The sequence below is a fragment of the Coenobita brevimanus genome, chromosome 61, assembly GCF_032717465.1.
Source record: "Coenobita brevimanus isolate Jiangsu-jjx chromosome 61, ASM3271746v2, whole genome shotgun sequence".
NCBI classification, from domain to species: Eukaryota; Metazoa; Arthropoda; class Malacostraca; order Decapoda; family Coenobitidae; genus Coenobita; species Coenobita brevimanus.
The window spans coordinates 43,729,840-43,755,423 of record NC_137014.1 but is presented as its reverse complement, the minus strand read 5'-3'; the positions used below and the strand labels follow the sequence as shown (position 1 = coordinate 43,755,423).

General features: G+C 40.4%; 1 protein-coding gene across 1 annotated transcript in view; it reads left to right on the top strand.

Moving 5' to 3' along the window:
• Positions 1-12,853, top strand: part of LOC145403544 (alpha-galactosidase MYORG-like) — a 30,155-nt gene extending 17,302 nt beyond the window's left edge. Inside the window, exons 4-9 of the mRNA XM_080275218.1 lie at positions 6,487-6,609; positions 7,418-7,535; positions 7,778-7,912; positions 8,923-9,134; positions 10,029-11,484; positions 12,453-12,853. Coding sequence (XP_080131344.1) covers positions 6,487-6,609; positions 7,418-7,535; positions 7,778-7,912; positions 8,923-9,134; positions 10,029-11,484; positions 12,453-12,851 — 2,443 coding nt within the window. The 3' untranslated portion in view covers positions 12,852-12,853. The remainder of the gene's footprint in view (positions 1-6,486; positions 6,610-7,417; positions 7,536-7,777; positions 7,913-8,922; positions 9,135-10,028; positions 11,485-12,452) is intronic.
• Positions 12,854-25,584: the final 12,731 nt, after the last annotated feature.

Genomic DNA, 25,584 nt, shown 5'->3' with positions numbered 1-25,584 from the left:
GTGAAAATAGGCATGAAGGAGATATGTTTGGGGGATAGGTGTTTAGATAGACGTAACTGACAAGGATAGCACCTCAGACATTCCCTCGGTCACGCAACCGTCACTCTAAAAACCCAGGTCCCCATTTCAGTTCACGTACGGATTTAAAGTTACGTGTTTATGTATCCGTAACTGACAAGGATAGCACCTGATATAGACACGCAACCATCACCGCAAAATCCAGGTCCCTATTTTAGTTACAGGTGCGAAGAAATTTGTGTCTCTTAGGGTGATATTCCCGTCGTTTAAGGAAGCTCCCTAACACCTGTTCCTAAACGATTTATTTGGCTTATTACACCTAACTCTTCTCTTCTGCCTGATAAAGAAAAAAAAAATCCCTCTAACATCACCATATTCTGCATAGATAACGTACAGTAGGCTATTAACCACCCATACCATAAAATAAATCACGTAGAAAAAGGTGTTACGACGCTTCCTTAACCTTAATCGGCCTGGAATAACAGCTCTAGAAATTAATAAGATTTAACTGATTCTTTTCACTACGGATTAATCGTGAGAGTATTGGCCGCTGACTGTACCCTTTTCACATTAACTTGGCCTAACCTTGCCGTCTCTCCATCATGAGTGCTGAGTTGTGACAATAGATTAACGCTAGATTGTAGTGCTAGTCACGAAGAAGTGCCGTGTAAAGGATATAGAGGTTTAGTATTGTTCTGCCACAGAGTTACATGAAATAAGCAACAAAAGAACGAAGGGCTAGAATATGGTGCTAGTCACGAAGAAGTGCCGTGTGAAGGATGTAGAGGTTTAGAATTGTTCTGCCACTGGGCTACATGAAATTAGTTACAAAGGGACGAAGCACTAGAATATGGTATATACTAGTCACGAAGAAGTGCCGTGTAAAGGATAAAGAGCTTAGTATTGTCTTGTTCTGCCACTGAGCTACATGAAATTAGCACAAGAGGATGAACATTGGACCAAGTTAAGATAAAAGGAGTTTAGTGAAGTGGTCGTTATTGTATCGAAAAAGTGGCCTTATCTCCAAGGCTATCATGTATTGAGATAGAATTTATATACCGCGAGAAGTGAAGTAGCAGTATATAGTGTGTAGAGAGTGAGTTAGTCCAAGTATAAACAAACAGCGGATTTTTATAGTGAGAAATGAAGGAACAGTTTTAGTGTGTGCGAAGATATATTTAGTGACGTTATAGGAAGTCATTTAGCCATTGAAATAAACTGCGGATGTATTATATACTGCGAGACATGAAGGAACAGTGATAGAGCCTGCAGAGTGACGTTAAACTGAGGTGAGGGAGGATTGCGAGGAGTTATAGTGCAGTTTGTGGTCGCGGGTGTCGTGTTGGCTCTATATCATCATGTCTGGCGAGAAGAGTGTGCAGATAAAGAGGTAAGTAGTGCGTTGTTTTGGTGTGTGTGTGTGTGTGTGTGTGTGTGTGTGTGTGTGTGTGTGTGTGTGTGTGTGAGAGAGAGAGAGAGAGAGAGGGAAGGAGGGGAGGAATAGTAGTCACATATGAATATTGATACGGTGATGTTACAGTGGGAGGACATAAGTGTTGACCTCCAAGAGAGAGAGAGAGAGAGGGGGGGGGGAGATCCACCAGGTAACGTCCTCAGTGTTCCCTGCGTATAAGACCCCCACCTGGGCTACCTGGCGTCCCGCAGGTGTGATCGCACTTCTAATTACCTGATTAATTCATATAAACACCACCGGTACGGCTCCCCCACCACACTGAGAGTATTGTCTTCCAGTTAGCGTCATTTCTCTCTCTCTCTCTCTCTCTCTCTCTCTCTCTCTCTCTCTCTCTGTATATACTGTATGTATGCGTGTGTGTGTGTGTGAGTGAAATAGATTAAAGCCAGTTGTATCTGGTAACACTGGTATAGTAGACGCCATAGAGGTATAACCCGGACAAAACTAGCTTCACCTGAGGGGCCTGGGAAAACCCCAAAGACAACCAGAATTAAAAAAAAAAAATAGTTTGACCTGGGGGAGGGAGAGTTCCGCCTTGGGGGAAATTTGATATATTTTATGGCGAAATGCATTCTGGCTTTTTATTTATTTATTTATTTTCTTTCACAGCGAGGTAAGACTTTTGATCCTCCAATAATTATCATGATACATAAAAGTACTGTACAACTCCAAAACATTCCCAAAAGTTTGAAAAATTCTTATAATACCACTGGATTTCTTTAAATTATACGAAAAATTAAGTGCTAAATGGAGGCGAATAGCTCTAGATTTATTTTAGTTATTTATAATTAAAGACAAAGAATTTCCCCTTTTTGGAGTTGAGGGGAGATCATCAAAAAATTTTCTGGCAAAAGTGGGGATGAATATAGAAGGACTCAAGAAAGACGAAACTTCCCAGATCAACATTGCGATACAGAAGAAAGACCCAAGAAAGACCAAACTCATTCCCAGATCAACATTGCGATACAGAAGAAAGACCCAAGAAAGACCAAACTCATTCCCAGATCAACATTGCGTTACAGAAGAAAGACCCAAGAAAGACCAAACTCATTCCCAGATCAACATTGCATTACTGTTAAGAAGGCATTTACATACGCAACTTTCCCGCGTAAATGAGCCATCCCAGAAATCGGTCGGTTATGCGATAAAAATATATGGATGAGATTTTCAAGTAACATGGAATTATTTGCCCATTATTTCCAACCGTATATAATTTCACTTTAATGATCAACACTTCTCTTTTGTGAAACCTTTTGTCTTTTTGCGTCTCGCTATGAAAAACTATGCCTCCTTGAATAATAATTATTTGTTTGCATCTGTATAGTGTTTCCTGCAGTTGTTTACATGATTGGATTACATACATCTAATAAGAAGCAATATTTTGGCACTGCTGAGAGAGAGAGAGAGAACTGGTGGTGATAAGAATTTGGATGTGATGTTGATGGTACCTTTAATTTATATACCGTGATACTGTTAAGTGTTTTTATCGAGTTATATAGCTGTTATAATATCTGAGCTTAACTCTTCAATTTGCTTCATTAATCCTTTGAATTCGTGTGTGTGTGTGTGTGTGTGTGTGTGTGTGTGTGTGTAGTCTGGATGCCGCCAGACGATTTTACTTGATTGATGAGGTGTGTCTGGCGCTAGTTTTGATGAGACTTGATTCACCTCTCACCTGTAATAATAATAATGATAATAATAATTTGTGGTAGGTGGGGGCGCTCACCATCCACTCACTTGATGTAGTGCTGCTGTCGGGTGTCTGCCCTTTCCTCTCCTCCATCCTTCTTTCTTTCCATCCTCTTCTGTCTTTCCTTCATTCTTTCCTTGTCCTTCTGCCTGCGGGTGCCTTTACACTCCCTCTTCTGTCTTTCTTTCCTTCATTCTTTCCTCTTCCTTCTGCCTGTCGGTGACTCTACACTGAGTGACAAGCCAAATTTACTACGCTGGGTGGTAACCATATAGCCAAATTTTGGCGCGTGGTGATTTAGTGGGTAATTGTTCCGCTCCAATCGGATTGAACCGATATATCCAAGGGGTGGTTGGGGTTGGTTGCTCATGTGATGCCACTCAGGGATGAATGAGGCTGGTCACTCATCATAAATGTCGGTACCAACTGCCTAGCCCCGGGCTCCTACGCTCCTCATGGGGCAGTGTAGGATTGGATGATGGATGGATGGATGGATACTAATAATAATAGTAGTTGTAGTAGTAATAATAGTAAAAGTAGTAGAAGAAGCAGTAGTAATAAGTAGCATTACTGGTAGTTGTTGTTTGAAAAATACGGGAAGTCAGGAGTGACGGAAGTGATGTATTATTTAAGAGCAGCAGGTGGACTTGCATGGAACACGAATGAGGAAATGAAGGAGCTTTGTGGAGATGCAGATGTGCCGGAAACCATTAAAAATACCTTTAGGTGGCTTGGTCGTGTCGAGAATGTCGAATGAGACTGACAGTATTGTGAGTGAGGTAGTCGGGGGGAGAGGAAGGGGGAGACCGAGGATGTATGAGTGAGGTGGAGGGGGGAGAGGAAGGGGGATACCAAGGATGTGTGAGCGAGATAGAGGGGGGAGGGGAAAGGGGAGACTGGATGAGATAGAAGGATGGTGTGAAGAGGTATAATATGAGTGTAGGAAGTGTGAGTTGGAGGGAGGGCAGCCTGATGACGAGGACAGAGTGACATGGAGGCGTTTTAAATTTGGCCACCCCATTCGGGATTCAGGCGTCTGGCTAGAGATAGACAGATAGATGATCCACAGTTTAGGAATGCATAATTATTCAAGGTAAACCAGAGCAAAAACTGTATCTAAGCTCTATAGAGGCTCGGTGCAGGGATCAGATACTTCGCCAGTCAGTGTGGTGTGTGCAGTATCACATTTCACAGCTGGACAGACCAGATTAGTCGCTGTGATGCACGTTTGTGAGTCATAATGTTATTTGTTTGTTACAGGCCATGTGATTTAACAACAGATAATTTTTTGTATAGTTTACATAATTAGTCTCCACCTATTACATAGGTGGAGACTGTTTTTGTTGGTATTACTATTATTCTGGCCTCAGAGTCTCGCGACGATTCCAGGAGTACCGGAGGTTGCGCAAGGAATGTGAAGGGCCCAGGTTGTGTGCCCTGGCATGGACCATTTCTGTTAGGAAAAAAAAAAAAAATCCAAATCTCCCCAATGGGGTCGGGGTCACTGTAAGAAACAGTAGGTGGAGACTAATGACTGTCCGTAGGACAGGTACAGAGTCCTACTTTTAACTATCGTTTCAACAGTTTCAGCTTAACGTAATTTATTTGTTGTGTAGGGTCTCATTATTTGCAATAATTTGCTCAACGTTGGGATTTTTACTTAACTGTGATATTATTTTCAGAAATTAACTTTATTTTGCAGTCTGGTAATTTGTATATTATCTGTAGAATAACTGGTGTATCATTTCCAGTATTTTAGTATCATTCATATTGATAAATTAGATGGAATATACAGTACTGCAGCTCATTAGGTATGTCAGTGGAGTACACCTATAATTTATCCAGTGAAATTTATTTAGCAGCGTAGGTACGGTGGGGGGTGGCCATGGTCCCCCCCCCCTGTTAGACCACTGTCATCCCCATTAGCTCCCCCATTAGGAATTCCATATTATTTAATATGCACACTGTGTGGCAGAGGGGCCCCCCCAGACTAGGGCTCCCCTCCCACCCACACACACACATTTACGTAGCTACGCACCAAATTTTAATACTGGCATGCTGATGAAGTATTACACAGATGCTACAGAGTGTTGTCTGTTGATTCTAGAGTTGTTAGATAAAAATATAATGCTGAAAGGCTGTTTCAGTAGTGCTTACTGCCAGTTTGTTGACCTTGTCTAAAAACATTCGCTATATAACCATTTTTTTTTTTTATGCTTATTAGTGTTACAAACAATAGCTTCACTTTGGCCTGTATTTAGTCTTGGCTGGTTTTGCTACTGTGACTGCCAAGAACGAAGGTCCGTGAGGGAAAGCATCCTTACATTTTCATAGTATTTCACATGACTCGAGGGTGATCACGTGTGGAATTCATTTTGTCATGAACCCTATTTCTCGCCAAAAATATGAATTCCCATACGGTTTTGACTGCATGACTCTCTCTCTCTCTCTCTCTCTCTCTCTCTCTCCCCTTCTTTTGGTCAGCACATATCCGTAATTAGCATTGCTGAGAGCTGTTATGAATAATTTGCAGATTTCTGGTCGTAATTCATAGTCTTGGTGGGAAAACAAAGCAACATGACATTGGGACAGTCACCAAATTTGAATGGTTTTATGATAGTTGTTTTTTTGTTGAATATTAGTGGAAAGTTACTGTCCTCATTTAACATCATTAAGACTGATTTAAAGTGGTTTTCTTAAGCTGCAGCTTGAAAACTGTAGCTTACTTAGAAGTTTTTAAATCAGCCATAAACTTTTTGTCATCTTACTTTGAAATAGAAGGTTTATAACAGATATTTACTTTAGGGTATCAACTGTGAAGCATACATTTACCTCTTAACCAATTATATCTAATATTCAGGTGTTCCTAACGTGTCTTGCATCCAACAGTCATATAAAGCTCTTCCCATAATAACAATTTGTATTGTGTCTTCCTTCATTCACGTCATTGCACCTGGCCTGCCTTGTCACATTTCCCTTGTCCTACCCTGTTCCACCCCTGCCACTCTACTGTTTCTTTTGCCTTACCCTTCCCTTCATTTCTCCTCTCATCCTTTTTTCCTTGCCCTGTCCTACCCTCCCTCATCTCTTCTGTCCTGTACATTCTTTGGATTACCCTCTTCTTCCTTCATATTCACTACCTCTTTTCTCCCTTGCTGTCTTACATTATCCTTGCCCTGCCTGCCCTACCAACCTGCATTTCCCAACCATACCCAATCCTTCCATTCCCAAACCATCCTACATTTCCTTGCCTGCCCTGTCCTGCCTTATCCTACCCCACTGTGGCTTGGTATGGCATGGGTAGTGATGAGTCAAGGTCATCCTCATCGGTTGAGACATCTGAAGAGGAGGAAGGAGGTGTTGATGATTACACCTCTTGGGACGACACCATCTGCTCCAACAGATCAGCGTATTTCAAGATGTACTAGTAAGTCATAGTACAGAGGTTAAATTTAGTTATTGCTGCTTGTTAAGCCAAGATTGGGAGATTGTAATAATATTCACAGTTATTTGTCAGTATGTTTCTCAGTATGCGTTTGTACACCGTAATCTCAGGCCACAGGTGCCATTTCTCATGTTTGAGTGGTAGGCCTTTGTCTTTCAGTGGCAAAGGGGTCAACTAGGATAAGGTTCCATGTCAAAGGTAGGCAAGCCAATGCTTTGGTTGTCAGTTGCTTTCCAACTCTCTTGAAGGAGGGTTCACTGTTGTACACTGCTTGCCTTGCTTGACACATCACAGTGACAGGCTCCCTCAGTTTCATGCTTCTCACATTTGTACAGATGCATATTTTTAACTAGTTTGTTTTCCATGGCAGGAATCACTTGAACTCGTTTAATAACATCTATCAAATTAGACTTTAACCTTTTGGGGTATATGAGTGACTCAGCTAAACTTGCATCAGCATCACCTGCAGATTGGGCCCAAGTTTAATGGCATAGTCTCTGAGTCACAAAAAGCAGAGTTTTTGATGAAGCAGCAGATCCACTTGTGTCGGAATTCTAGTGGAATATGATACCTGCCTTAGAAGATGATGGTAACATGAAGAAAGCTGAAGAGGTTCCACCCAGCAGTTTATTTTCCCCTTCTGTGTAACTCACCAGTCATCTCAAGAACTAGAATGAAGGAGCTAATACTGTACTGCAGCTTCATAGATTCTCTTAAGGATATACATCAAATGCTGTTTTATATTTTCCACTTTTTTGCAAAGATTTTATGTATCTCACTTTATTTGCAGCACACAGCGGGGCATCATTGGTGGTGGGCGGGGTGAGGACAAAGATAGCAATAAGCTAAAGGCGTCCCTTGCATCCTCACACAACTCACTGTCCTCACTCATCAAGGAAAGGATGGGGGTATGTTTTTTGTCAGTGTAATCTTTGTGCATTTAACTCTAGCTGACTTTTTCAGTTTTAGCCTTTACAGTATTTAGTTTTAGTCATGAGTGGACAATAAATTTTATTGTTGTGCTTCAGCTTTATAGCCTGCAATATGTTTATATATTTTTTTTTTTTTTTTTTTTTACAGCTTCCTCTGATAAATTTTTGTCATGTCAGTTAACTTGTGTATCATTCAACTGTATCTTTCATCCAAACAGAAGTCTTCTGGTCCTGGAGATAAGAAAAAGACACGAGGAGATTTGGGGCTAATGGTTTTGGTTGGGGTGTTGTTTGTCATCATTGTGGTTGGCATATCACTTACCACTTATTTCTACAACCTTCACCTGCTTGAGGTCAGTAATTACATCACTAATATAATGCAGTATACAGTCCAGCATTTTAAAACAGTTATGGAATACTTAGGCTGTTATCCCAGTAACTTTAGAAAAACACAAATATATAATTCTACTTCAGTCTTCCATGTTCACATATGGTGAAGTGATACTGAAAAGCTTTGGGGACATAAAACTGGGGAAAAGTAATCTCCAGGCAAAATTTCACTTTTCCATGTTTTATGGATAACACATCTTACAACATCAAATGCTGGATAATGTACTGGTTTAAAATGATAGGGGATTTCTAGGCCACCAGTCTGCTTTCTTAGTCACCCTTGATCCTTTTACTACAGTTGGTGTATTTGGGTAAATTATGCAGCCTAATGCCAGAAAACCGTGTTCAGTTAGAAGAAATCTTGGCATTCAGGAAGCATAGAAAACCAGCTCCAGTAACCCCTTTCTCCTATTGGTGAAAGTGAAGGTGATTGTTACATACAGTATGCATCCCATTATGATTGGAGTGAGGAATAGAAAGACAAGTTTTGGGGTCAGCTAGATGGTGTGATAGGACAGATGCCTAGTAGTTAAAGGGTGTTTGTAATTGGTGACAGAGTGGGAGAGTTGACACTGGTTCAGTAAATGGTGTACTGAGTTGTTTGGAAATACCAGAGTAGAGCAATATTGAATTATGATTGAAGGATGTGCCAGGAAAGTAGGTGTTGCATGGAAGAAAGAATGGAACAGTACACTGGGGAGACTGAGGGAGGAGAAGAGGTATTTCCTTGAGTGTGGGTGACAATGTAAGAACAAGTAGCCAGAAGGTGATTCTTCAGTGACCACTTAAGGAGGTTCTTAGGAAACAGCTTGTTATCAAGAGATCATGATTATGATGCCTATTGAAAAATTTTGGTTTGGGTGAGATAAGAATGTTTAAACCCATGATTTATCATAATTTTCTAAATCATAAAGTCCTTCACATTAATCTGTACAAATCTATTCGTTATCCTTCACTATCCTTTTTTTCACAGCTGTCCATTTTCAACCGCATCAAGTTCTATGAAACGCCAAGGCATCTCACAATCTACAGCCCAGCATGGGAAGAAATGATGACTGCTCACCTAGGGAGTAACTTGCCTCCACACTCCATACCCGAGGACTGCACACACTACCTCCACTACCTTCATGAGCACAATTACTCTCTCCCTCATTCACACCACCAGCACTTGGATGAAGATTTAGAGTGAGTTGAATATGTTTCCTGTGATACATTGTCCTCATTGCATATTGGGGATGTGTTTCAGCATATAAAAACATTTTCCACACAACTGGTGCTGTAATTTTGGGGAACGTGGCAGATCACCTTAATATGTAACAGTGAAACTTTAACAGAAAAATATCTATGTTTACTGTGCATAAAAAAAAAAAAAAGAAAAAAAAAGGCAGTGCATGATAGTATTGTGATCCCCACTATAATGTATGGTAGTAAATTTTGGACCCTATGGGAAGGACACAAGTCAAGAGTAAGAGGAGTGGAAATAGGCTATTTAAGAGGAGCATGTGGAGTTACATGTAGAGGCAGACAAATGAGGAAGAAAAGATGTACTGTGGTGTTGATAGGGATGTGATTAAAAGTGTTAAGAGGAATAATGTAGTAAAAAATACCACAACTTCTTCCATATAACTGCCACTGTACACTTGGGAAACTGGCAAATTGGCTCCATAAGTGGCAGTGGAACTTTCATTGGCAAGTTTATAATAAATTACTGTGAATTTGATAGCAGTTAAGATTTTTAATAAGGTGATATATAATGAGAACTCTCTAATCCATCAATCATCCAATCATTCTCTGAATCATTATGAGAAATGAGAGCCCAGGGCTATGCTTCTTATTCCCAACATTTAAGGCAAGGTCAGCCAGCCTCACTTGCCTCTGAATGGCATTATATGAGCAGTAAACCTGTCACCCCTCAGATATAAACCCTTGCATGCCTCATGCTGTTAGAGTGCCGTAACCCACTAGACCACTAGGTGTCACTTGATTATTTATTATTTTTCAAAGTCATGTTAGCATTTCCGTGATATTTTAGTTTAATTAAACTTCTGTTGTCCTAATATTCCATTTGTATTGCCATAGGAATGCCGAGATGATCTGCCTGGACTGGACAGGACTAGCACAACTGCAGTTGTGGAAACACCCTTCTCAAGGAGATGTCCAATGCTACTCAGTTTGGTGGACAGGACTGGCAGAGCACTTCACTCTCAAGGACTGTCTCCTGATGGGCCAGAAGCATGGCACATGGTGGGGAGGAGGGGAGATGACTGCAGGCGGATATCCTCTTACAAATGCTAACATCCCATTGGCACGAATGGTCACAGGAAAGCTGGGCAGAGATCCATGGGGGCAGTTGCTGAGGCATACATGGTTGTCAAATACATCAGCCCTCCTAAAATTACCAGAGGACTTTCATGGTGATGTTTCTGTTAATGAACACAATGACAACCAAGTATGCCTAGAGGCCAGACCCAATCCCACTACTGAGCCTGAGTCTGCCACCATGAGGTACAGTCTCTGTGTAGCTTCAAATCTCACATCACTTATTCAGCATCTACATCAGGAGGCTATTCACAAAAGGCAAATTGTCACAGAATCAGCAAAAAGTTTGGTCCAACATGTTTTCCGTCGTGTAAATGGGAGTATGCTCACTGATGGTAAACAAAGACATGGAGTGTTGCGGGAAGTCTTTAATGAAGAAGTAGTAGTGAGAGTTAAAGAGAGGCTGAAGCACCCTGTATGGATACCTTGGATGACTCCAGATGATCCAGAGCTTACTCAGGATGCTGTGCTAGCCTATGCTGAGAACATACTTAGCCAGAAGTATGGTTTATGGGGCCACATCCTTCTCCCTGCAACTTGGCAGGCTCAGCCTGGAGATTTGGAGTTTGATCCCAGGCGCTTTCCAGACCCAACATCATTGGCACAGACACTTGAAAAGAAAGGATTTCGTTTAGCCCTTACTATTCATCCGTTCGTCAGTGTGGAAGCATCTGCATTCAATGCAGGAACACAAGAAGGGTTGTGGGTGAGACAGAAAGACTCTAATCTTCCTGCTCTGGCTACCTATGATGAGAGACATCCATCAGTTGTCACTGACTTCAGTAATCCAAGGGCAAAGCAGTGGTTTTCATCACAACTGAACCATATTAATCTTACATACAGTGTTAACCGCTTCCACCTGCAGCCAGCTGATGCCCATGCATTACCAGTCTTCCATGAATATCATATGAATCTTCCAGGTCCTGATTCAGCCCTGATTCATTTTATGGCTGCAGTATCTTCTGTTTCCCCACCCATCAGCACTGAAGGCACTGTGACACCACCTCTTCCCCCTACCTTCCTAAGTCTGGGTACAGGTGATGGGTCATGGGCAGGGCTGGAGACACTTATACCACGAGTGCTGACTTTGGCCACGCTAGGATATCCTTTGGTGGATATTGGCCCGGTGGGAGGCTTGGCTAGAGCTGGACATGTACCTGAAAGGGAACTCTACATTAGGTGGTTGGAGGCTGCAACATTCCTTCCAGCCATTCAGGTTAGTTTGAGCTCACTTTTTTTTTTTCTGTTACAGGTGAGCATAGAAGTAAAATAGTCACTGCATGTTAATATTGTGAATACCACTCTAATGTAAGGAAGTGAAGCTTGGATACTGTTGGGAGGACACAAGAATGAGAGCTTTGGAAATAAATTATTTGAGAGGAGCATGTAGAATAACATGGAGAGACAAACTGAGAAATGAGGAAGTGAATGAATGTTATGGTGTGATTGTGGATGTGACAGAAGGCATTAGGAGAAATACATTGAGGTGGTTTGGCCATGTGTAGAGGATGGAGAGTGAGAGACTAATGAGGAGAATATATGTGAGTGAGGTGGAGAGGGGAATGGGGGGAGACTGTGGATGCGATGAAGGGATAGAGTGGAGAGGTATATGAGAGGTGGGTTTATAAGTTGGAGTGAGGGCAGCAAAATGGCAAGGGACAGGACAGTGTGGAGATTATTTCTTTGTGGCCACCCCTAACAGGATTAAGGCATCTGGTTATAGATAGGATAGAGATAGATAAGTATCTTTATTATGAACAGGTCAAAGATGTACTTAAAGTAAAAGATACAATATAAAAGTTCATAAATATTTCAGTTTTCTAGTAGTTTAGTAGAGTCAATCCTCCACATTTGCAAGGAACACTTTTTAAAGTTGCCTGCTAATGGTGAAAAAATGCAAATAACTGGCTTGTTCAGAAAGACTCCTTTAGTCATAATTATGTTATTGTCTAAAAACCTTTTGCAGTGTCCCAAAATATCATCAGAAATTTGAATCTACAGTACTTACACAGTGTATTTTTAGATGGCTTTATTAGACCACGAATAACTGAACCTGCAGATGATGAACCCTCGGATAGTTACTGTACTCTCTGTAATGCAGCACACTGCAACCACAGCTTATAATTAATCTATTTTTACCAGGTTTTAAATAAACTCTTTATACATCACTACTATCATCAACAGATCAGTGTACTTCCTGACATATATGATGAGGAAGTGGTAAAGCTGGCTCGTGAGTATGCGCAAATACGCGAGACAATGGTGCTACCCCGCTACAATGACATGGTTCCTGCTGCTATCACTGAAGGCACCCCTCTGGTTACTCCTCTTGCACTGTTTGCTCCTAGTGACCCTGAGGCAGCAGAGGTGGGTGATGAATGGATGGTTGGGAAAGACCTGCTGGTGGCTCCTATTACCCACCGTAGGGAGAGGTCCAGGGACATTTATCTCCCTGACGGCATCTGGAAAGATGAGATTGATGGTCATTTAAGACGAGGGGGACGATGGATAAGAAACTACAAAGTCCCACTCACAAAGACACCTCACTTCACACTCAAGCCCATAGATGAATTTTCTTCCTAGGACTTGTTTATTAGACTTGTAAGTCTTTAGAGATACTGTAACTATTGTATGTATGATGTACCTCTCAAAAGTTGTGGTGGCCAAATTCTGTATGAATGCATAAATATCTGGTCATTAGTGTAATTTATACTGACAGAAAATACTCAGACTATTAAGGGTATAATTAGTAATGCATACCATACTCATCTGTTCTGCCTGCCTTTGAAAAAAGATAAAAATAGAGGGGCACTTAGAGGAGTGCATCTCTCCCACAAGGGCAACATAATTTCCAAACCACGTTTCGTAATGGATTAGGGTTTCCTATCACTGATTAGGGTTTCACAAAAAGTGTTTCTAGATCCAGAATCTGTAATACGATCCAGATCGGTCCCAAAAGTTAATCGACTGTTTCCTGAGACATGGACCATCTACTCCTCCAAATTTGGTCCAGACCTCTCTTTTAGTTTTTGAGTAATCCTGCAAACAGACAAACAAAGAAGCAAATGGGTGAAAACATACTCTTATCGTCAGAGAGAATAATCTAATTAGACCTGTAATCAGTTTGTCTATGTTAGTATCAAAGTTGCACTTTTTTTTTTTATTCCTCCTCCCATATACATCTAATTTCATTAGGATATTACTGTTATGTGACTAAAGTGGAAAACCAGTATCTATTCTGGCAAGCTTGGGACCAAACATAGATTAAAGATACTGCAGCTACATATTATATACTAATGATAATCTTTTAATTGAAACATAATTTATTATGCAGATATTGCATTACAATAGTAATTATTGCTCCCCTATTCCATGTGGTTTTGTTTTTAAAATGTAATAACAGTGATGAATTTTGTAAATAGGCTAACTGTTAGATTCCTGTGAACCTTCCTTCACAGTTTTCTATATTTTGGTTATTTTGAGGTGCTTATAGTAGCAGTAGGCTCTCAGAAATTTTGAGTCTGGCAAGTGCTACACATCATGCCAGTGTTCTTTTACCACAATAATTAGTACATTTTTCAATACTATAGTTCAGAATTCCTTTCTGTACATCAGTACTGATTTACAAAGCACACATTATCCCCAAGCTAATCTTGAAATTGAGAGTGAGGGAAGGGGATTTTTTCCTATAATATCTGTGTTTCCATTTAATATTAATTTACAGCTGGTAATGCAGTAATCATGAGCCACTTTAAGTTAACCCCCAATTTTATATATATATATATATATATATATATATATATATATACAGTACCTCTATAGGATACTATATATTGTACAGTAGTTTAATCTTCATTATCAATCTAGCATATCCCTCTAAAAATGCCAGTGTTTGTGGCATATTAGTTTTCCTGGTTTTAAGGAATCATGTGCCGTGCTTAATTTTCAATGCACAACCTGTGATAGACGACCCGAAGAAAAAGACCACTATTCTTACTCATCCCTACTTCATCACCTTCCCTTCCCCCTGCTTCTCAGCCTACATCCTACTGTCCTGGCTGGCCATTCTTACACATCTCGATCATTCTCTCACTTTCATTCTACAAGGCCAGATCAGTTTCCAGTGTCATCCACTCCCAGTCACAGGATTCATCTTATATTATTTCATCCATCTGTTTTGTCAAGTCACTCCCAGCATGCATGTGTGTTTCTGAAAGCCTCACTTAACTTGTAGACTTTAACCCTTGGTCTGCATAATTAAATTATCCTGTAGGTTCTTGGAAAACGTCAATTATCCAACAACAATACACATACAGTACATATGTGTCTGTCACAGTAAAGATATTTCCCCTGAAAGTTTACCTGCATTTTGCAGCTAAATTATTAAACATCAGTCACAGATATAAATCAGTGCTGCAAAAGTATACAGTAGTATACTGCCATGTAGCACTTAAAATTCTCACAGGTATGTATGCACCAGCAGTTCTTCTTCCATGTTACACATTCATTGAGTTCATCCTTCATGCTATGATCTTTGTTCGCAACACGGCCTAAATACGAAAATATGCTCAGAATTTTCCATTGCCATAAAAATCAGTAATATACTACAGTCCATATCTGGCCTTTGTCACATGCCAGTACAGTACTGTACCTTGAACTTACTTACATTTACTTTTGTCATCTTCCACACTTCTGGACACTGTTCAACCAAACTACAGTTTCTAATCTCTTCTGCCACAGCAACAATACATCATATGTAAACTAGTTGCAAATGGTCATACACTTTGCCTTAATTCCCCAGAGCTACTTCCCTCCACACGTTCAAACACTCACCTCTCTCAGTTCTCCATCCACCTACATTCTAAAATACAATGTGGACATGACAGTCATGTCTCAATCCTGCATTTAAATTAAAAATCTAAATCAGTGTACCATCCACTTGTACAGTTGTTTCTTCTTCATCAAGCAGATTCTGGCTGGCCATCAGTAAACCAATTTCCACCACAGTGCTTGCCTACTCACACTGTCGTATATACCATTCTAGATCCATATGCTATATAGTTCTCTGCCGAAAGTAATGAAAAAAAAAAAAAAAAAAAAAAAAAAAAATCTAATTTCCACATCCTTGCCCATCCACCTTGCTATTTACATACTAAACTGAAGAACTGACTAGGCTAGCATACATTATTCAAGAATACAGATTGCCAATAGAAACATTTTGATGTACAGTAATATGTAATGCACTGTATATAAAAGTATAGCTTATTCCTAAACACTATACCAAGATGGGATATGATACCCCACAGATCTCAGTTGGGAGTTTGCCTAACCTGTGTTAAGTAACTGTCTAAGATTGCAGATGACTGACTTAAAGGATAAAGGAATGTAAGAATGAAAAAACTTTAAGCATCATAATGAAGTGAAAAATAGTTAAGAAGGGTTTTCATTGCGACCCAACCTGAGGTGTTTCTCACATGAATAAAATCATTTGGCAGGACCCAGAATATTTTTGAATAATAATAATAATAATAATAAAAACTTCAGGATGAAGGGGCTACCAGTAATGCAGATTACTTGTTACTGCTTCATCCTGAGTTGTTGTACCTTACATGAATAACTGTACATGTGATAGCCAGAATAACAAATAAGTTGTCCCGAAGCTGACATGGTTGGTATAGGTTATCATAAATGATTGATCATATGGTGAAAATGGCCACAAGTTTAGCATGAAATGATGAAATGTCAGTGCCATTGAAAATAGTCAGAAATACAGTAATACATTCTATATAATTGACAGGGTGTCCAGGTGCTGACTAGGAGCCTACACGTGGCACTGTGCACTTTGGGTGGAGCAGCTATGATGTCCACCCAGGAGCCAAACCTTCCCATATTTCCCTTTACTGTGCCATGGGAAGGACCCTGGTGAAGCACTGTCTACCATAAGGGGGTGCTGGATCCTTCTAGTATATGTTCCGCATTGTATCTGTAGGATGGCCCCACAGAAGCAATTGTTTACCTGTAGTCGATGGGTCTGCTTAACCAGACAGACCAAGGTTAAGAAGCAGCAACAGGGTGTCCATGACTTTTTTTTTTTTTTTTTTTTTTTTTTTTTTTTTCCTGGGCAAGGGCTTCAGGGCCTATCTCAAGGCCCAGTAGTCCTCCTACACACCTTCACATATCACTACTTCGGCACTAACACCCGCTGTCCATAGTGAATACATGCTAAGGCTGTCTCATACAGGACTGGTGGACATAACATCAGGAAATTATTCCTGGTCATTATATACATAAATGTTCACTGAACACATGTTGGATTTGCAACAGTTATCAGTTTCCAGGCTAACTAAATCTGAACGATGTGATGGGAGAAAATTCTTTTCCACCAAGTGCTACTAATTCTAACTCTACTGTACATTGCTTTACTCCATGATGTAACAGTTCATAGTGGATTTGATGATTACAGCTTTGGTTATTAAAGCGGTGAAGAGTATAAAAGATGGTAACACAGGGTGGAAATGGATTATTTCTCCCAGTATCATCATTCAGCACAGTACAGTACTCCATAACTGCTGTGAAACCAACATACATTCCCTGGACACTTTTATGTCTTAGAATGACCTCAGGAATCACCTCCTAAGTTAGTATGTCAAGTTCTGGGACACCCTGTACTGTATATAATTTCTACCAAACCAAAAGTTCAATTGCCACTGTAATATAGTACGTATGTATGTATGTGTGTTTGTGTGAAAGTGATGCCAGCAGGTGTTTTAAGTGCAAAAGGGAACAAATTGAACTCCACTCCTAATATACATGTAAATGTACTGTATTCTGTTACTCGGGTAATTTAAACCCTCACAGCTATATGTTGGTGGAAATTACTGGATGCAGTGTTGGTGTACAGCTGCATAGTGTATAATTAAGCTATTGTAAAAATGTAAATCATTTATCCAGGGAATAAGTACTATGTATAAAAATGTTTTTCATTTTGTTTAGACACTTTCATTTATCTATCTATTCCATCTATAGCCAGCTTCCTAAATCCTGGAAGGGGTGGCCACAAGCAAACTTCCTCCACATCACCCCGTCCTCCACTTTCAGGCTGCCCTCACTTCAACTCACCCCTCGCGTACATGCCTCTCTACCCCATCCCTTGGTGGTAGGTGGGGATGCCCATCATCCACTCACTTGATGTAGTGCTACCTACTTCTGCCTTCATGTCTACCATTCTTTTTCTGTGTCTGCACTTAGTGACAAGCTAAATAGTTTCCTGTAACTCAGGAAACTGTTTACAATGCTGGATGGCAACCATATAGCCAGATAATGAGGTGACATGGAGCCTAATATTGTGTCCCTGTTAACTGGGTAGAGAGACAAATGCTAAATCCACCCAGGAAACAAACCTCCACCAGTTCCCATGCAACACTGTTGTGAGGCGTTGTCAGCCACATGAGTACATCAGTTCACTGCATGAAACAGCCCTGCAGGAACTCCTTGCCTGCAGCTCATGGGCCTGCTCGATCAGACAGACTGGGGAAGTACAATAACTGCAACTCTATCCCTCCATTTCATCCTTGGTCTCCTTCTCACCCTCCTTCCCTTCCACCTCTTTCGCATATACTCTCCTAGTCAACCTCTCATTCACCATTCTCCATACATGGCCAAACGATTTGAAGGCACTTCTCATACTGTTTTCCAGCACATCTATACTAACACCACAACACTCCTACACTTTTTTATTTGTCTGTCCCCTCATTACTCCATACGCTCTTCTTAGATAACTAATTTCCACTGCTCTTATTCTTGTGTCCTTTCAACAGGGTTCAAGCTTCACTTCCATACATTAGATGAAGATCACAATAGTCAGGCAGTCATTTTTTTTTTTTTTTTTAATGCTCATTTCCCTATTTGTTGTTACTGTTCTTAGTAACCTGCTTAACTCCACAGAACGAAAAAACAACTTCAGGAAAAAACATAAGAGGAGGTTCTTATCAAGTCTTTTACTGGAAAGAGGACCATAAACCAGGTGAAAAAATGTACAAGGGACTGACCTGGCTGCCAAGAAAATGGAAACTGCTAAGCTGATCTAGATATAAAATAGAAAACAAGTACTGTAACTGAGAAGACGAAAAGGCTCAGAGTACTGTAACTGAACTTTTGTATCACAAGTGTTCAAAATGAAGGTTGAGGATATTAGTATTCACATATTATGTGCCCTTAGGACAAAAGCTGGGTCAGCTAATACAGTTAATTTAAATGAGTTTACACATCCAAGCTGTGGAGCAAGGTCTCTGAGTCAGGACATATCCATAAGACATCTCTACTTTTTACTATTAACCTAAGCAATGTATTTATGAAGTACTTTAACTAGGCATAACAAGAGGTGACCTGAACCTGTCAAGAGAGTCTGGATCTGCAGGGTTTAGGCCTGGGAGATTGTAACTTATTTTTACAAACAAATCCTGTGGGAGAGACTATTCAATGAAGAGAGGTCACTAGCATGTTGCTCTGATACTACAGCTCATGAGGCCAAAGACAAGGAATGGAGCCATGGACATCATCTGCAGATGAATCAATGAAAGTCTGAGGAGAAAGGACTATCTGGTATATCAGATGAGGAGAGGATCCCTAGATCTTGTGCAGTCAAACTGCATGAAGGGGAAGAAGTAGCCCTGCTTTCTGACATGATCACCAATTACAAGTTATCATGAAAGAACAAAGACTGAGATTCAAGCTGAGATGAGGAGACAGGAAGCATCTCTGTCTGACTGTAAAGCCTGCCCATCTTTGTCTGACTCTACTGCCAAATGAAACCCAGAGGCATCGCCAGCTGTGGGTTCCACTAACCAAACGAGAATCTTCAGCATACATTGATAATCTGCAATAAGAAAATCCAGGTTAAGATCACAGCTGCCAAGAACAAACAAAACAAAAATTAGGACAAAAAAGATATGCTCAAATCACCCATAATACCAGTAGTAATAACCACCAAACTATGAGGAAAAAAACACCAGATGAAGACTTACTTGCCAAGAAGACTAAAAACTGATGAAATGTGGCCACACTGAGATTAACACCCAGAGGAAGAAGCTGTCAATAATCAGATCTCTCTCAGTGGAAGCATCAGTGGCAATTACAAGGTGAGCGCACCGCAGAAGCTATGAATCAGTTTTTCAAAGTTGGTGGTGCACTCCAGCTTGGCATAGGATTGCAGCCCCAGGTGAGGATGACATTTTTGCACTGGGGGGGGGGGGGAGTATCAGAGTAAGTGTTTGTATTGCGACATACTGCACCGATAACTCCAAGGCATACTCCAAAACAAGAAACCAAGAAAACCTCAACATAAGGAGGAAAACACCAACCTAATTCTCAGCAATGAAGGATTATTGAAGGAGAAGGAATGTCCTGTCACTGAAGAGATAATTACAGTTTCAGCTGTATGTGTGTTTGGGTTGTAGCAAATCAGATTAATGGTGAATTGTCTGTATGTTGTTTCATGCAGCTAATAAGGCTATGCTGTAAATACTTCCTGGCAGACACGGAAAAGCCAATAGTTTCATCTTACTTCTTTCACATATCAGATCCATACCTTTCCAACACTGTCAATGGGGCAGATCCAAGAATATTTTTGAGGTGTTGCCCATACCATTTTCCAGAGTACATTAATGAAGGTTCAACATCAGCTCTAAGTCAGCTAAGTAATATTTGTTGGCAAGGATGGTTAATGTGGGAGATACAAACATAATAACCAATAAACGATACATTCTATACACGCACAGTACTGGATACTAACTTAGTGTGATAAACTAGGGATGTTGCCCAGGCAGCATGGGCAACACCCTGGATACGCTCACGGTCATAGGGTGGCATGGGCTCTCACGGATGTCAGAAAGTAAGCTATTGTCACAACTGGACCGAGATGTGAAAACAGACTCAGGCATCATCTGAAAAACATACAGTGCATTAGTTCATCTGTAGTATACAGTTATTTCATTATACTAAACCATAACTAATCAGTTCTTCAGAACTGCTCTGTGAACCTGAATACTGTACAGGTGCTTCAAAACCACACACTATACAAGTATAACCATTCTGTTAAGATTCAGTTCCTAAGAATCAATTATCCCTCAGCCCTATTTCTGACTCTATGGGGGTCTTGTCAAAGCAGAGGGAAAGTGGCCAAGTTCAGTTTGCCACAAGGATGTGGGATGTAACTCCATCTTGTACAGTATTTGTGATAAGTGAGTGCATGGGAGATGTGGTATTAGGGGTAGAGTACAAGATACTGCTGATTTCGTGAAAGCAGTTTGTCAGGGAGAGATGTGGAGATTGTCAGGCATGAAAGGACTCATCTTGCTGGTGAGTCTTGAGTGAGTGGAAGAGTTTTGTTATTTGGGGGACATGTTATGTGCTGAAGGTGTGACTGGAGCTAGTTCTTTGGCTAGAGTAAGGAGTGGTTGGAGGAAGTTTAGGGAGCTGTTGCCTCTCCTGACACTGAGAGGACTATCTTATGCTAAGGAATCTTTTTATGTGGCATGTGTTGGGAGTGTAATGCTGTATGGCAGTGAGACCTGGGCAGTACCGTACAGGAAGAGAATATTTATAGGCCGAAACATATAAGAAGCGACAATGATTAAATGGATGTGTAGTGTATCCCTGAATGTAAGGCCTTGGGGAGCTAAGTTTACGATTGAAGAGTTGAGAGGATGGATGGGACTAAAGTGTATTGCTTATGTGATGAGGAGGGGATGAGTGAGATGGTTTGGGCTTGTGGAGAGGATGGAGGACGACAACTGGGTGAAGAAAGTGAGAAATGTGAACGTTAGGGGTAAAGCTGCAAAAGGAAGACCAAAAAAGGCCAGGGACAAGGTCCTTGATTTAACTTCAGGGATGAGGGGTTGAATAGGGAGGCTGCCAGAGATTGAGCTGTGTAGAAAGCCACCATTAGGTGACTAAGGCCGATGCATGCTAGCACGCTGGTGCCAGTGTTGACGATAAAAATTCAATGCAGTCATCAAATTTGATAACCAAGTGACATGAACATTACCTACCATTATACCAAGGTCATTTGACAACTGAAAATTGCCCAACGAAAGATATAGTGTAGTAAATTACAATGTTACCTCTGGAAGTACAAAAGAAAAATTATAATAAACAATTAGGCCTAAGAAATGAAAGAAAACATCACTTTCTACCTTGGCCAAGAGCGAGCTGTGACGGGCTATTAAGAGCTGGCCAGCTTTCCGTATTGTCCACAGTTCCAGATATAAGAATGCAAACACCAAATGCCTTATATCCAACCATGTATAACCTGGAATGAATCATATCAACATTGGTCACATCTGCAAAGTACCTTATCAGAGTACAACATTGACAACGATAACAACACTACAGAAAAACATAAGGCTCATAGATGAAGCAACAGTTAATTCACCTCTGATTACTTCGTGAATATCAGTGATAAGACAGGGTAAAAACCTTCCCATAAACTGAAACACCCTGGTGCAGGCCAAAACCAAGCAGATTGTAAATTTGAAACGATAACATCACGGACATCGTCTGCTAGTCAGCTGATGAAGAGGTTCCGACTTGGCAATTATTTTTATCTATGAAGTTTACTTTACCATAAAATCAGTACACATATATAAAGAACATTTATCCCATGACTATTCATACAGATATTTTTAAGTCGCAATGACGATTTACGAATATATTCTAGCACCCTAAACGAAGCGCCCCCATCAACTGGTGCGATCACTACTGCTGGCGGAGGGAAATTTGAAGGGTCGATATTTCAAAATGCCACACCTCATCCAAAACCATCAACTAAATTATACCAAATTTACCAGAAAACGGTATATTATTACTGAGTACCAATATTACAACAAAATACCCACTATCATCAATCAAACATCGCCCTGCTGCATACTACTTTTATTCACTACCAATGCGCACAATGTCAAACACTGGTCATAGCCATCACAGCTCATAACCTCTTATAATATTGACAGTGGTCATAATAAGAATTGCTCCGACTTAATCCCTTCAATCTTACGACATACCTTTTCATTATTGGCGTCTCCAGACGATATTATTCACCTCAGGAGACTTCGAACAGTATAGGTCAGAAGTAGCCTTCTTACCCCTTTGCCACAAGTTATCTACTTTAAGGTAAATAAAATCGTCTACAAGCAGCATGAATAAAACTTAAATGGAGTGAAGGGTCTGAATACATTTTCACGGATGATAATAACACAAAGTTGCCTGCATAATACGACACAGTTGTACAAGCCTGACACGGGTGGGGCGCTAATACTAGACGAACACACACAAACACTCATACATCACTTCATTTAGCACATACACTTCCCAGATTTCGTCCACTCCTTCCGTATTTATACTTGGCTTGAATGGAGAGGGGTTAATGCTGCCTATCACTCTCCCTCTGTGAAGAAGGTCCACTCCTGCAGTAAACTTCATAAGGACTGATAGAAATAGAGTCATTCGTCACAACTTTCCCAGGCAGAGGAGAATAAAAACGTGCCAACAAAACAAATAAAGACTGGAAGGTTAGCATGATCTCAGAATAAAAAAAAATAGTGTAAACAAAACAAGTAAAGACTCAAGGGTTAGCATGATCTCAGAATTAAAAAAAAAAAAAAAAGTGCAAACAAAACAAGTAAAGACTGGAGGGTTAGCATGATCTTAGAATAAAAACGTACCAACAAGTAAAGACTCAAGGGTTAGCATGACCTCAGAATGAATACGAACAACAAGTAAGACTCAGAGGCTAGCATGATCTTAGAATAAAAAAGTGCCAACAAAACAAGTAAAGACTCAAGGGTTAGCATGACCTCAGAATAAAAACTCGAAGGTCAGCATGATCTCAGCAGCATGACCTCACCCTCAATGCAGTGTGGTTTGGGGGTAGGGCGGCGGTCATGCGGATCCAGATGGGGGGGGGAGGGCAAGGAATCTCAACCAAAGCCGACCCTCCTTTCCTGGGCTCTGTCACTGAGAGAGAGAGAGAGAGAGAGAGAGAGAGAGAGATTTTGCATTTGTTAGTAGGTTATAGAAAGCTAACACATCAATAAACATTAATTAGAAGGGAAAAAACAACGTATTCCACTCAGTTCCTTCTTGGATGAACCTGTTATTAATGAGGTCCAATATTAATATATATATATATATATATATATATATATATATATATATATATATATATATATATATGTATATATATATATATATATATATATATATATATATATATATATATATATATATATATATATATATATACACACACACACATATATATATATATATATATATATATATATATATATATATATATATATATATCCCTCCCTCTTGCTAATGGTCGGTCCCTGGGAGATCAGCCAAAAAAAAAAAAAAGAAAAAAAAATTATAAGTATGCCATTAATTATTTGAAAATCGGATATGTATACCAGCCACCTTTGAAAATCACCTCTCCTGTCCACCTCCGCATTAGCCAGATCCACCAGGTAATTTACTACAAGCACGTCTACCTAGTTCACTGAAAAACCTGGGGAAAAAAATATAATAACCTTGAAAGAATGAAGGGAGGGAAAAAAAAGATAATGCAACAGGAAGGAGACCGAAACATAGAAGAGGAAAGAAGCGCTGGATAGTCACACGTACCGACAGAAAAAAAAAAAAAAAAAAAAAATCCAATACGTGAGCCGGTTTTAACGAACGGACATGACAACTTAGGCTGCGTTACGAATTTTTACGGCGCTGAAGTTTTCCTCCTTCTCCCTCAACTCAGGCATCTCCTTAAGGCTCATTTAAGTCCTCATATACATTTGCGTACGCGTAGCTACGGCGTTTACCCTGTCATTTCCTTCAAATTTACATCATCATCATCATCATCCAATCCTACGTTGCCCCATGAGGAGCGTAGGAGCCCTGGGCTAGGCAAGTTGATCCTGACATTTAAGATGAAAGTGATCAGCCACATTCATTCCTGAGTGGCATTATGTGAGCAGTAACTTCAGCCATCCCTTGGATATAAACCTTCTCCGTCTCAATCCAATTGGAGTGCCGCAATTACCCACTAAACCACCAGACGCCATAATTTGGTTATATGGTTACCACCCAGCGTAGTAAATGGTTTCCTGGTGTACAGGAAACCATTCGGCTTGTCACTCAGTGTAGAGTCACCCTTAGACAGAAGGAACAGAAAAGAATGAAGGAAAGACAGACAAAAGAAGGAGTGTAAAGTCACCCGTAGCCAGAAGGATGAGGAAAGAATGAAGACAGACAGAAGAGGAAGGAAGGAAAGAAGGAAGGAGAGGAAAGGGCTGACACCTGAGAGTAGCGCTACATCGGGTGAGTGGATGGTGAGCGTCCTCATCTACCACAAGCCACAACCCTCAAATTTACCATTTCAAAATATTGCTTCGTCCACTTCTTCTGACGCTCACTTTTCGTCTCTTCCCCTGCACAACTGTCGATTTCTCTACGCCCGTTCTTTGTTATTTTTTTTCCCCCCTATTTTTCATTTATCCTTACCTCTGTCTTTCCGTCTCGTGTATTATTACTTTCTTTTTTTTTTATTTCATTCGTAACAAAAATTGTTTTCGGGGAACTTCAATGCACATAAATATAGGTATCAGTGCTTGGAAGAGAAGCTGAGGCATAAAAAAAAAAAATAATAATGGAGGGAAAGATGATACGAAAAAAGGAAGGTCAGGCAGGAGAGAGAGAGAGAGAGAGAGAGAGAGAGAGAGAGAGAGAGAATTATAAGACAGGGAACTGGCAAGGAAAAAGGAAATAAGGAACACGTAATTTGTACTGGAGGAAAGAAAATGAGAAGAGGAAAAGATGCCAGAGATAATATGGAGAGAGAGAGAGAGAGAGAGAGAGAGAGAGAGAGAGAGAGAGAGAGAGGAAGCCTAATCTCATAATAACATACAATAAACTGACATCAGCAATTTCCCTCGTCACCTAACCCCCTCAGGGCTTGGAAATGCCCGAGTTACCCCTGGATAGTGGTAGTTGTGGTTGCTGTAATGGTGGTAGTTGTGGTGGACCGTAGAATAATAGCAGCGATGGTGGTTGCGGTATTTGAAGTGATGATGATTGTGGTGATGCATAGGGTTGTGGTGATTGTGATCATGATGGTGGTGGTAGGACTGAGGGTAGTGGTTATTGTGGTGAACCTGGTTGTGTCGGCGCCGCCACTTGAAGGCGTCCCTTATAAGCATCATTGTTGTTTCGCGTATTATCAGTTAAGAGGTATCTGTGGTAGTGATGGTTGTACATTTTGAGA